The sequence below is a fragment of the Tachypleus tridentatus genome, chromosome 10, assembly GCF_004210375.1.
Source record: "Tachypleus tridentatus isolate NWPU-2018 chromosome 10, ASM421037v1, whole genome shotgun sequence".
NCBI classification, from domain to species: domain Eukaryota; kingdom Metazoa; phylum Arthropoda; class Merostomata; order Xiphosura; family Limulidae; genus Tachypleus; species Tachypleus tridentatus.
Genome location: NC_134834.1, coordinates 96284065 through 96298429, shown reverse-complemented (window position 1 = coordinate 96298429; position 14365 = coordinate 96284065). Strand labels below are relative to the sequence as shown.

General features: G+C 33.8%; 1 protein-coding gene across 1 annotated transcript in view; it reads left to right on the top strand.

The window, feature by feature from the left end:
- Window positions 1–14365, top strand: part of LOC143229911 (uncharacterized) — a 169442-nt gene that overhangs the window by 90083 nt on the left and 64994 nt on the right. The window contains exons 7-8 of the mRNA XM_076462781.1: window positions 1622–1693; window positions 13623–13739. Coding sequence (XP_076318896.1) covers window positions 1622–1693; window positions 13623–13739 — 189 coding nt within the window. The remainder of the gene's footprint in view (window positions 1–1621; window positions 1694–13622; window positions 13740–14365) is intronic.

Here is a 14365-nt window from a genome sequence, read left to right as displayed (position 1 = left end):
TGAGTCTGAAATTACTTCGCGTCAATGAAGAATCGTTTTATAAATAAAACGTTCTGTGAGGACAATTGTCGATAATGCATTATACGGACTCCATGTTGTTGTATACCATTCATTAAGTCCATCAGAAACATTATCTTTCACCATTCTTCAAACGAATGTTGTTGTGGTTCGTTCAAGAGTATATGCCCAATGAACATGTATATTTGAAATCACTAGAAACCCTCCTACTTTCCTGCTTCTAAGTTTCTCATTTGTTATTCTTCGGGAATGTACGATTTTTGTACATGTAATTCCCCTAGTTTAATCTCTAGTGATAACTGATAAATTTGAAAGCAACCATTTAGTTTCATTTTCTAGTTCAGACCAAACTATTTCTGCAATGTTGTATTTTATGGTCTCGCATTTATCTTAAACTAATGCTGAACTAATTATTAAAAGTAATGTAATAATTCTCTCATGATTCGTACTATTTTTGACAAGAGATTAGTTTCTCAATGTGTTGTCTTTAGGAATCGATTCACAACGGTGCGGCCCGGCATGGCCAAGCGTGTTAAGGCGTGCGACTCGTAATCCGAGGGTCGTGGGTTCGCATCCCCATCGCACCAAACATTCTTGTACTTTCAGCTGTGGGGGCGTTATAATGTGACGGTCAATCTCATTTCTCTATTCGTTGGTAAAAAAGTAGCCCAAGAGTTGGCGGTGGGTGGTGATGACTAGCTGCCTTTCCTCTAGTCTTACACTGCTAAATTAGGGACGGCTAGCGCAGATAGCTCTGGAGTAGCTTTGCGCGAAATTCAAAAAACAAACACACAGAAAAAAAACACAAGTGTTAGCTTTATAAGCCTTTAAAGTTATCGCTATGCCAACAGATAGTTATCACTAAGCGTATTTAACTGAAGGAAATAGGACAATTTCTATTGGCATGAAATGGACGTGAAAATACATTTACCATTAATAATCAGTTTTTTCGTTTGTTTGTTTGTTTTTTTAATTTCGCGCAAAGCTCCTCGAGGGCTATCTGTGCTAGCCGTCCCTAATTTAGCAGTGTAAGACTAGAGGGAAGTCAGCTAGTCATCACCACCCACCGCCAACTCTTGGGATACTCTTTTACCAACGAATAGTGGGATTGACCATCACATTATAAGGCCCCCACTGCTGGGAGGGCAAGCATGTTTGACGCGACCGGGATGCGAACCCGCAACCCTCAGTTTTTTCATTCCAATCTTTGTATTTCCTCTGTAATTTATATTTACAGCACTGGTGAAACAAGTTGCTTTGGAACCTTCCACCATGTTATTAACGTCTTCCTTACTACCTTCTCCAAAACAGAATGGCATGATGGGAATAAACGCAATACATCAATTTGCGCAACATCGTAAAATAAATTACATATAAACAAATAACCATTAAGACCAAACCAACAATTGAAAAACCATTTCTGAAGAGCTGCAAGTTGTTTCTTACATAAAAAACAACAACAAAGAAATATGCTATTTATTTTCTAAACCTATATTTTTCATAATCAACAAGCGATATATATTTTTGTGTTCTTGACGTTGTTTGTTTTAGCTTGGAGTTTAATGTTTTAGAGCATTAATTATAAACATTTTGTATGTTTTAGGCGCTCATGGTAAAAGCTCTCGACAACCACTTTTGAGATTAGTGAGAGTGCATCGTGATCGGAAGGTACCAGGTAATTATTATTTTAACCCTTCTTGCTTTATCGTAATGACATTTCGTACCTCTAAGCCTCAAACATGAAATCCACGAATTTCAGTTCGATATGCTGGTCATTAAACCACGCTCAGACCTAATTTCAAAGATGGGGTAAATTCTCTCAAGAAGTGCTAATTCTTGAAAGAATACCTTTCTTTCTCAACCATCATGAACAACTGTAGTCACAGACAAACTACAGACTTCAACAAATCTGATACAATGAAATGTTCATTAAAAGTGATCAAATAAACAATTACCATTCTGAAATATTTACTGGATGTTATTAAATGAACAAAGTTAAAACAGTAACGTGTTGATAGGAAGTTATAGAACAAATAAATTTAAAACCTCGTGATGTCCAATGGAAGTTATCAAAGAACAGAGTTAAAACAACAAAATGTTCACTGAAAGTAATTAAATGGTTAGACTTAAAACACTGAAATGTTCAATGTAAGTTATCAAAGTAAACATCTCAAAGATTAGATTACTTGGTATTTTACAAGGCATATATGTTACAATACTCAACTTCACTCAACCTAACTTATTTACACTTGTCATTAATATTATAAATAACATAATCCAACCATTATTTGCTTGTTGTCTACCATTAAACTTAAAATACACCTTCTATTTAATAAACGTAAAAGTAGTTCATCTTATAGTTCCACTTATTGATACAACTGGAGAAACAGTTTGATTGAAACTACAGTCACTGAGGTTCGAGACAACACTTACCTTGATATCCCCTACTTACCTCAGTAACAAAGATTTACTGTTGGCGCGAAAACACTGCGTCTAAGTATTTATCAGTTCTATTCTGTAAAGATCTGAAACTCTTAAAAGCACATTCAGATAAATGTTGTCTTATCACAGGTTAAAGAAAACTTCGATTCTCATTCATAAAATAACATTTGTAAATAAAAGCTACAACAAAGTATTACACCATAATCACGTTTGTGGACAGAATGACAATATATTTTATTTAATTATCAAAGCTTTGTTGGGTCGTGTTTAGTTGATTAATGAATTTCAAGACCTGGCATGGCCAGGTGGTTAAGGCACTTGACTCCTAATCCGAGGATTCCGGGTTCGAATCCCATCACACCAAACTTGCTCGCCCTTCCAGCCGTGTGGGTGTATTAATGTTACGGTCAATCCCACTAAACTTCAGTAAAAGAGTAGCCCAAGAGTTGGCGGTGGGTGGTGATGACTATACGCCTTCCCTCTAGTCTTACATTGCTAAATTAGGGACGACTAGCGCAGATAACCTTCGTGTAGTTTTGCGCGAAATTCAGAACAAACAAAGAATAAAACTCAAAACTTTCAATAATATAGACACTTTTAATTTTAAAGCTGCAAGTTTTCCATTTCTTAATCCAAACTCGCCGTACACATTACACTATTTTTCACTCATCGCAACTTATTAGATATAATAAAATTTGTTCAACGTTACAAAGTTATTGTTCATTAGCGCACTCATGTTTCACAAACATGTTTCTCCTGCCTCATTTTGAAACTAAGATTACCTAACTTTATAAATAATTCAACATTGGTATTGATAGCACTTGTAGGATTAATGTTTTTATAAAACACTTTCAGAATAATTAACATTTATTCGCTTTAATCTTTAACCGTTTCTTTCATTGCTTTTTACCTTTAAGGAAATAATGAACAACTATAATATGGAACCCTAAAAATAAATGGGATCATTTGTTGATGACAAATTATGTTATAAGATTTGATTTTTTTTTTTTAATTTCGCGCAATGTTACACGAGGGCTATCTCCGCTAGCCGTCCCTAATTTACCAGGGTAAGACTTGAAGGAAAGCAGTTAGTTATCACCACCCACCGCCAATTCTTGAGCTATTATTTTAACAATGAATAGTGGGATTGACCGTAAAACTATAACGCCTCCACAGCTGAAATTGCAAGCATGTTTAGTACGAGGGGGATTCGAACCTGCGACCGTCAGATTACGAGTCTAGTGCCTTAACCATGTGGCCATGCCTGGCCTATAAGATATGAAGACTGGAGTTATACCAATCACTAAAAAAAAAATGTTTGAAATCGCTGACATTTTGAGCAACAATTCTTCGTCAACCTGTTAACAGTGGAGTTTTCTGTTTGTTAATCAAACTTTTAACAGTCGAGTTTTCTGTTTGTTAATCAAACAGTTAACGGCCGATGTTTTCATCTGTTCGTCAGACTGTTAAAAGTCATTGTTTTGGTCTTACAAGAGATAATTAAACTATTGCTTCTTTATTGATCTGTCTGACCTCAATATTAACGTCTTATAAACCTTTAAGCCTGGCATGGCCAAGCGTGTTAAGGCGTGCGACTTGTAATCTGAGGGTCGCGGGTTCGCATCCCCATCGCGCCAAGCGTATTAAGGCGTGGGACTCGTAATCTGAGGGTCACAGGTTCTCATCCCCATCGCGCCAAACATGCTCGCCCTTTCAGCCGTGGGGACGTTATAATGTTACGGTCAATCCCACTATTCCTTGGTAAAAGAGTAGACCAAGAGTTGGCGGTGGGTGGTGATGACTAGCTGCTTTTCCTCTAGTCTTACACTGCTAAATTAGGGACGGCTAGCACAGATAGCCCTTGAGTAGCTTTGTGCGAAATTCCAAAAAAAACAAACTTATAAACTTTAGTATCGATTGTACTGTTAGTTTTACCCCTACTAGCTATTACAAATTTCTAAACAACTTATTACGTCGCATATCTTTACGTTATTTTTTATTTACAATAATACCTGTTATAGTGTTAATAGCATTATTTCTTTTGTGTATCGTTATTGAAACCTCATTGGCCAACTCTTCTTATTGCTCTGATCAGTTTCGTACCGTATTGGTTTAATTATACTTATTACTTCAGGCTAACCGCTCTTTAAGTGGGCTCTTTAAGTGGGCTCTGTATGCTTGGACGAGGTGTAGCCGTAGGCCAGGTTAGTCGACTATCATCTCTGATCAGAAACATTCTGGAACTCTATAGTCTTCATAAATTTGCGAACAGTTTACTTATATTGTGCAATCTATTAATTCACCTATTCTTATGTTCTTTCTGTCTCTCTTTTTTTACTGCATTATTATATGATCTTATGGACTCGAAAGGTAAAACATAACGTGTTGTTGTGGCTACACTTTTGATAATTTGTCTAAAGAAGTTCCGAAACGAATGGAATTCCAAATTTTACAAATAAAGCTCAAGTCACTTACTTATGAACTTTTTACTGGTATTAATTCTATGACACAACTTTCAACTGGCTGACCAAGAGACTGTTTTAATTTTGGCCTACCGTAGGATAAATAAACGATTTTGATAGCATTTTTTCTTAGAAGAAATAACCAATAATGTACCAATTCAAATTTAAGTAAGCATTGAGATGTATGTGGATAAAATTATCACTTTTCAACTTTAGTGTCGTTTTCTTGGTTATGAAGGTCACCGAGGTCAGGTTGAAAAAAATTGTGGAATTTTCTGGGATTGTCAACCTGTTTGTGCATAAGTTTCAGAAAAATTGACTTCGATGTAGTCGGAAGACCAGAATATTGCGTGAAAGAATAATAAACTTTTTAATTTTCATTGAAATGTGAAGGAAATAAGAACAGAAATTACGTTTTTCTCAAACTCTTATTATAAACAACGTTTTCTGAAAGAAAAGGGCTCATATTAATGTGCTGAAAAGGTGAAGCCCTGGAGAGAAATATTGCGTCACAGTCATCTGATCAAATGTGATACTCGTAACGTAATGTGGTGTCCGCACGCGTGTATTCTTCTCAAAAGACCTGCAACTTGGATTGTGTAATATTTATATACCGTATACCATTCGAGCTTCTTCGGTATATATTGATAACAATGGCTACAACATATATTGTCTACTAGCCTACAGCCCCTCGCTAGTACAGCGGTATGTCTCCGGATTTACAACGCTAACATCAGCTGTTCGATTCCTCTCGGTGGGCTCAGCAGATAACCCAATGTGGCTTTCCTATAAGAAATCACACACGCACCTACTAGCCTACAACTTGGATAGTCTCATATTTATATGTATTACATCTAAGTTTTACTTTGTTTATGTAGTTAACAACGGCTACAACGTATGTTGTTTATTAGCCTGCAACTTAGATAATCTCATCTACCATACAACTTGGACCTTGTCAATATATAAGATAGCAATGGCTACAACATATTTAGCATACAGAGCTACACAATCCTTTTTTTGAAATAAGTAAAAATTATGACACTGTATTCTACACTTTTCGTGTTATCCATAATTAGGCTTAAATGGTTATATATCTATGGAAAACAAACATACCGTCATGTTCCCTAATAATATAACATTTAACTCAATTTGAATTTCGACTACAAGAATTCTTCTATTTTTCAACAATGCTATAGTTGTTTTTTATCTCACTAAATCACCAATTATGTCATGTGAAAAACATGGGGTTTAATAGAATCATTTTGTTTTACTTGTTGTACATTGTTTTAACACTTACAGGGCAGCACTGTTATCATATTGTATACACATAAAATGCAGTGTAAATAACGTTGACGTATTTAAATAAATTCCTGCACAAATTTAAGTGACCAGTAAATGAAATATGTGGTTTAATATTGTGATAATTACTAGATTAAACTGATGAGTAAATTAAATTTCCTTAGTTAAGGTTGACTAGGGTAATGCAACAAGTATCATTAGGTTGTCCAGAAATAAATGTCAGAATTCTCACAATGACATTTAGAAGCTGAATATTGAGTAACTTATCATTGGTTGGTTGGTTTAATCCAACGTTTGTCGCTTACAAAGTGTCTTAATTGTCCACTGATTAATCTCTACTCAGGGTAAGTTTTGCAACCCCCAAGACAGCATGGACAAAAGGGACTTTCTTCTGATTTTCCTCTACGACTTCAAGTTACCGAAACTACATAGAATATCAACCAGACATTCAGCCATGGATCTGTAACTGACGTACAGTTAAGCGTTGGTTCTAAATGTTTCGACATGGAGATGAAAGTCTTGAAGACCATGAAGGTCGTGGAAGGAAGCTATCTTTAGATGAAAACATAGTAATGGAAGCAGTTGAGACAGACCCTCACACAACAGTAAGTGAGCTTACAGAAAAGCTTGGCACAAGCAAATCAAGCATTTCCAACCATCTGAGTACAACTGGAAAGACGAAAATGTTGGATAAGTGGGTTCTACATAAGCTGACTGAAGATCAACAAAATTGACGTTATGAGACCTGTCAAGGTTGATGCTCAAAAATTGAACGAATCGGGTATCGAAGTTATGCCTCATCCACTTTATTCCCCAAACCTTTTCACTACAGATTTTCATTTTTTCAAGCACTTTGATAAACGTTTCGAGCTAATAACGCTTTGAAAACCAGGCAGCTGCAAAAGATATTTTTAGGGAGTTCATGGACCATAGAAATTCTTATTTCTACAGCAGGGACATAAACAGCATCATTACACGTTGGCAAAAGAGTGTTGAAACAAATGGTACTTACTTAATACCATTTCTTAAAATTCTTCAAAATGTATTTCATATTATCTCCTTCAAATTATCAAGTTGTGCAAAGTTACTTGTTTAATATATCAAATTGTGCAACATATTTTGTTTTAATTAATCAACGATTTATAAATTATTTTTCAGTTTATATGTTAGGAAAAATTACCTGTTTAATATTATTTGCTTCTCCGGAGTCTATTGCTCAAATTTTAAAAGACATACGTTTTTTGGGGGGTGTACCAAGCACAGCTCACTTACTGCCATGCTTGATTATAGATCCAAGGTTCCCTGGTTCATGCACTGTTACCACAAGAAAAGAAAATTCGTAATCTGCACTTCGGGTCTATGTGTTTATTATTGAAGTGACAGTCAAATCCTATTATCCGGTTAAAAGAGCTAGCAGTCGGTGTTGTTGACTAGATGCCTATCGATATCGTTTCAAAATTCCGGACAGCTAGCACAGACAACCATCAAGTGGCTTTGCGTGAAAGTCAACAAACACCGACAGCAAATGTCCACTGTTTTCAACATTAACTCTGATATGTGTATTGACCAAACTGGTCAGTATGTATACGACTTTAGTGTAAAATGTTTTACGCTTCAAGTAATTTAATACCCAAGTGTAGGATATTTCAACTTCAAAAATGAAAATCACAATTATTTTATCCTAAGTGACTTTTATGACTCTGAGAAAATGACCTTAAAGGTCAAAAGTGAAAATGTCACCTAACCATATCTCACGTGTCCTCCCATGTAAAGCAGTTTTAACATGGATGACTGCTTTTTACATTAAATTTCATCAACTAATTTTCTATCACCCTTTAGTCAGGGTGACTGACTCCTTTCTGGTCAATGAGTAACGGATTAACTGAGTGATCAACTTGTTGAACGACTCACTGGTTAACGTTTTAATTACGAACAACGTATTAATTTAATAACTGACTGAATAACTGATTCACTCGCTCACAAAATAATTCACTAGTTAACTAACTGGTTGAAAATAAATACTCTTGTTTTTAATATTATTATTCTATTTCCCCCAAGACTTTAGAAAATTTCGAGATGTAACACGCTTCTCACGTCACATCTTGTTCTAAAACTCAGGAAAAATCTAAACATTTTGCCCCATAATAACGTCATGTTAAAAAGGTCCCTCTAGTAACAATAAAAAAAATCTTTAACTTAAAATAATAAAACCAGCATACAACAATATGTAACAACAACTTGGATATACTAGTGTTTGATATAAATATATATATATATATATATATATGTGTGTGTGTGTGTGTGTGTAGATTATGTTTTGCCCCCCATTGGCTCAAGGGTATGTCTGCGGACTTACAACGCTAAAAATCGAGTTTCGATACCCGTGGTGGGCAGAGCACAGATAGCCCATTGTGTAGCTTTGTGCTTAATTCAAAACAATAACAACAATATTATGTTTTATAGTCATAAGTATTATTTTCCATTGGTAGATGAATTAGCACAGAAATTTAGAGCAATCTAATTTACTGAAATTGGCAAAATTTGTGGAACTCATTGAGACGATCAATAGAAACGAGAATTCTCAACTTTTCAATTTTCTTAAATTTCATGCAAACCTATACGGGACTGTCTTCGCTGTAATCCCTAATTAGAAGAAAGGCCAAATGAAGTTCAACTAATCAACATCATTAACCGCTAACTTATCGGCTACTTTTTGTCAAAAAACAGTGTGATTTGACCCTCACAGTTTAAAGTCCACACAATTAAAAAGACGAATATGTTCGACAAAAAGTTTAAATTCCGCAACTTCTGGTCGATAACCATAACAACCAGGTTATGTCAGACTTCATCACGTGAATCAACACTTTCTAAGTGTTATACGTTCTTATGTTTTTCTTATGTTATACACTTAGTTAAATCTCCATATTAGTTTTACTGGTTCTTTTTTTTGTGTTATGCCATATTCAGCAAGCTTGCTTGATCAAAAGATGTTGCTACTAAACCTGGATGTTAGCTGTGTTCATGTTACCTAACTGATCTTCCAAGCTCTCGAAAATATTCAAAATATTTATGAAATAAATTTTAATAAATTCTAAATACCTTATACTCGTGTATCACAACTCTACAACGTCTTTGAAATTTGAAGACATAATGCTGAAATGGGAATAACTCTAACTCTTCCAACGAAAAATGTGAACACATTTTTGGAACTGTAGGAAACATTAATAAAAGAAAATCAAGCTATAAAACAAACATATCGGCTTCCGCTATATGTGTTTTAAGATATATAACCAGTATATTTCTCAGCCACTGTCCTGATAATATCTGAGGCCTCCAGAAAAGGCCTCCACTTTTTCCGTCTATCTATATTTGTTCTTCAGTTTAATCATTTAAAGGTTTATTAGCCTCCATTGGAAATTAATTTACCTTACGTAGGCCTGGCCTTGTTAGGTGGTTAAGGCGCTCACTCAACTCATAATCTGAGGGTTGCGGGTTCGAGTCCCCATCACACCAAACATGCTTGCCCTTTCAACTATGGGAGCGTTGTAATGCGACGGTCAATCCGACTATTCGTTGCTAAAAGAGTAGCCCTAGATTTGGCAGTGGGTGGTGATGACTAGCTGCCTTCCATCTATTCACAGACTGGTAAATTATGGACGACTAGTGCAGATAACCCTCGTGTAGCTTTGCGCGAAAATTCGAAAACAAACAAACCTTATTCCTGTACGTAATGTGCACAAATCAAGTGATGCTACTTTCTTTTCACTACGGCCCGGCATGGCCAGGTGGTAAATGCACTCGACTCGTAATCCGAGGTCGTGGGCTCGAATCTCTGTCGCAATAAACATGCTCGCCTTTTCAGTCGTGGAGTTGTTATAATGTGACGGTCAATCCTACTATTCAGTGGTAAAAGAGTAGCCCAAGAGATGGCAGTGGGTGTTGATGACTAGCTACTTTTCCTCTAGTCTTACGCTGCTAAATTAGGGACGGCTAGCGCTGATAACCCTCGAGTAGCTTTGCGCGAAATTAAAAAAAAAGAAACAAATATTCAACTTTATTCATTCATAGTGTACAATCAAACCTGGTTGGTTTTGTATAATTACCCTGCTATTAATAGATATCTACCAATCAATTATTATCAGTTTGTTTAAAAATTCTTCTTTTCAAAACATGCATGTTTTTAGTGAGACTTCCTAAATAAAGATATAAATGTAAAAATTATCTTCCAACTGTTGTCAAGTGCTGCATACCATTAGAGTAATATTATGTAAAAATACGTGTGTAGTTTTTTTTTCAAATTTAACTAGGAAATGAAGTTCCAATCACCACTTTTTTTATAAGCTAAGCATTTACAAAACTGTGTTATACGATACGACGTGTTCTGACACTACCTCATTATTTCTAGAAGTTTGGAAACCAAAGTTTGGAAAACTGAATTAACGACAAAACTTTGTTCGTTTGTTTGTAGTTAAGCACAAAGCTACACAAAGAGCTATCTGTACTTTTCTCACCACGGTTATCGAAACCCGGTTTTTAGTGTTGCAAGTCAGCAGATGCACCGCTGTGCTATCGAGGAAACTGTGCTCACCGAGTGTAGACACTACTTCATCATTTCTAGAAGTTAGAAAAACACGAAGTTTCAAACACTCAAATAACAACAAAAATATGAAACGATATAACCAGAGGGTTTTCGCGATGTCCATCTTTCAAAAGTGCTCATGTTATAAAGTTTCTTACTTTTTTCCATTATTTATAGAGTAACTTTTATTTGCTGTACATTTTGATGTATTTAATGTCTGTATTTATTTAATTCTGAAAACGATGAGGCCATGTTCTTAAGAGAAATATGTCAAAACAGAAAACACAATTTTATTTATATTTCGTACGACGTAAATAAATTATCTTGTGCAGTAGATAAATTTAACGTCATTTTTATATTCAAAGATTGGCTGATTAGAAAATTCCGAATAAGTGGAATATCATATTACGATAAAGTAGAATTACGTAATAAAAGCACCAGATTTCCAATCAACCATTGGAAGACAGTTAAAAACTTAAAAAAAAGTATAGGATTTAATTTGAATAATTTCAGCAGTTTTTCGCAATGAGTCTACTTGTTTTTTGTTTTTTTCCTTTTATAACAAACCACTAGTAACATTTCATGCCCCTAGATATAACAAGTGATTTATAGCTCAGTATGAATGATGCAATATTTTTGCATGAGAAACAATAAATTTTCCAACTGTAAAAGAGAACACATTTTCCTACTTTAAATTTTAATGAGACAAAAGGAAATGTGATCCATTGGGAAAACAATGGTTAATGAGGAAGAAGTTTTCTGAGCTTTTAAATAATTAAATAAAATAATTCTTAACACTATCTCTAAAAGCCATATGTCTCCAAAGAAAGTCGTAGAAAATTAGAATGTTTAGAAATACAAGTAATCAATATCAAATACCAACAATTTTATAAAATCATTAACAGTTAATATTTTCTTTAATTTCTCGTTTGTAGCCAAGGGCCATACACTGTGGGATTAATACTTTCCTAGAATCCCAGAAAGGCGTCAACCATCTGAAGAATTTAATCTGTTATAGTTACTAGTTTAAAATTTTATTTTCTATATCATTAGAAATTTATCAAAAACTAAATCTACACACCCTTTGTCATATTGAGTTTTATCCCTAAAATCCACACAAATATTTAAGGATAATGTTAATATAAAAATGAAGAAATCAAAGATTATTCTGAAAAACAGATTATTGAAGAGAAAGCATATATCTGACAAACTACACGTGAAATATTTTTAAACAATTTCTGTTGTTTTTTTCTCAAAAATTAAGATGTTATTTTTGTTTTTATTTCATTAATATATATTTCCTTTTTCGTTTCCTAAATACAGTAGTTTAAAACAACATTTTAAAAATATAAATATCGAACCAAATATATCACTATATTTTAGGCTTTATTTGATAGTAAAATGTATGTTATATGTATAGTTTTGTGACGTATTTTACTCACCACGGTGGACCCATATGTAGATAAAAGACCATCATTATGTGACTGAAAGATATCTTAAAGCACTATATATATATATATATATATGAAATCATTCTACGTGTGTTGTTCTAGCGTAAAGTTACAAAATGAGTTATCTGAGCTCTGTCTGCCGCGGGGAATCGAGCCACGGATTTTAACATGGTAAGTTAATAAATTTACTAGTGACCTACGGGGAGAGACATATAAATTTATTGACAAGGATTTTGCTATTATATTGATGAAGAATATTTAAAAAAAACGAATCGAAAATTCAACGAAGCTGTGTCACTGTTTTCAACCACTTACGTTGCTAAATATTCAGTTTGTCATTTTTTTTCTGTCTTCATTATTTTGCCAGGAAGAAGTTTTACATGCCTTTTACGTCATCACGGAAATGCAATTTTAAAGCTCAGAATAGATTTAGTATTTCCATTAGAGGGAATGTGCCTCTAATCTTAAGATTGTACATTATTGAAACTTTGCTTAAGTTCATATCACTAGTACATCGTATCACAAACTAATGAATACAGTTTTGTAATTACGTATACCCGCATCTAGTAGCTCAAAAACAAGTCTGAGGGTTGGTAAAGAACGGCGAGCAAAATTGGTTAGCTCATTGTGCAGCTTTGCTCTTTAAGAACAACAAACAACTATATGTCATTGTTAAATTGTTTTACAAGTTTCATCAATCCAGTCGTGCTAACAGCTCAACTGTGTACAGTTTTATTGAACCAACAGTTGTGCTAACAGCTCAACTGTGTACAGTTTTATTGAACCAACAGTTGTGCTAACAACTCAACTGTGTACAGTTTTATTGAACCAACAGTCGTGCTAACAGCTCAACTGTGTACAGTTTTATAAAACCAACAGTCGTACTCTAATTAACAAATTAAAAATTACTGATGTTGATTTATTCTAACAAATACTGTTTCTACGAAGTAAAAAACGTTTACGTAAACTAAACGCCAGAGAAGTTAAATTCTAAAATGAAGTCAACGATTCCTTTAGAAACTTTAATAAAAAAAAAAAATTTTTATGAGATTAATAAAGCCAGCAATTTGAATTTTTCTTTCTCTTGCTTAAAAACAAAAATATATTAGAATTCTAATAATATATTTTACTAATACACTTTTACAGATACGATATATTCGGTTTCCTAAATCAAAGTAGAGCAGATTAATCGATATGGAATTATATTAATGTGATTCTTTTTTTTTAACTAGATTACTATACATTATATTATCTTTTTTTAGCTACGTTACGTTTCGTCAACGATATATTTACTCTATGGGTCTAAAAGGAACAAAAAAGTATTGTTATTGAAATATAAAATATTAGTCTAAACATTACGTGTTTGTTTAGTCAGGGGATTTGGATTGAAGATAAAAGGAGGAAAGGTTTCTGACGATGGCCATTTGCATGCTTACATTGCTTGGACAGTTGCTGGTGGATCTGCTGAAAAAAAAGGCTTAGCACAAGGTAGTTTCATATCAACATTTATATATTTTTTAGTAGTTGTTTAATTAAAAATAATTGGCAAAGATCCTCTTTTTCAGGCTTACCTTGGAGGAGAACAGAAAATAAATTTGGTTGTTCATGGATTTCCTTAAAAACATGAATTGTTACATGACTTACTTGTACCATGTTAGTCTCTTCTTTGTATATTTTTATATTTCGTGTTCAGTATTATTTTATAATAATTAATTAATTAACAAAGTAACTAATTAATAAAACAGCAGTAGTTTCCAATTTAAGGAAAGTAAAACATTTAAGACACGTTTTAATGTTTCTCCTATACAATTAAAATGCAGTACAAATATGTATTATATATACATATATATATAAAATTGTGTATAGCATACCTTGTCAAAACGTATTATAAAATATACTCTTCGCTACTCGTGGCTGCTCTATTTTAATATCGTATTAATATGAATTAATTAGAGTATTTATACCACTTATGTCAGTTAGTGTTTACCCTGAAAAAAGTTTCTAATATGTTGTATTTATAAAACACATTTACTTTTCTATATGAAGAAACATGAGAAGGGCGAATGTTCAGAATAATTCATTTTAGATCATATGTTTTTTTCATGCATTCACAA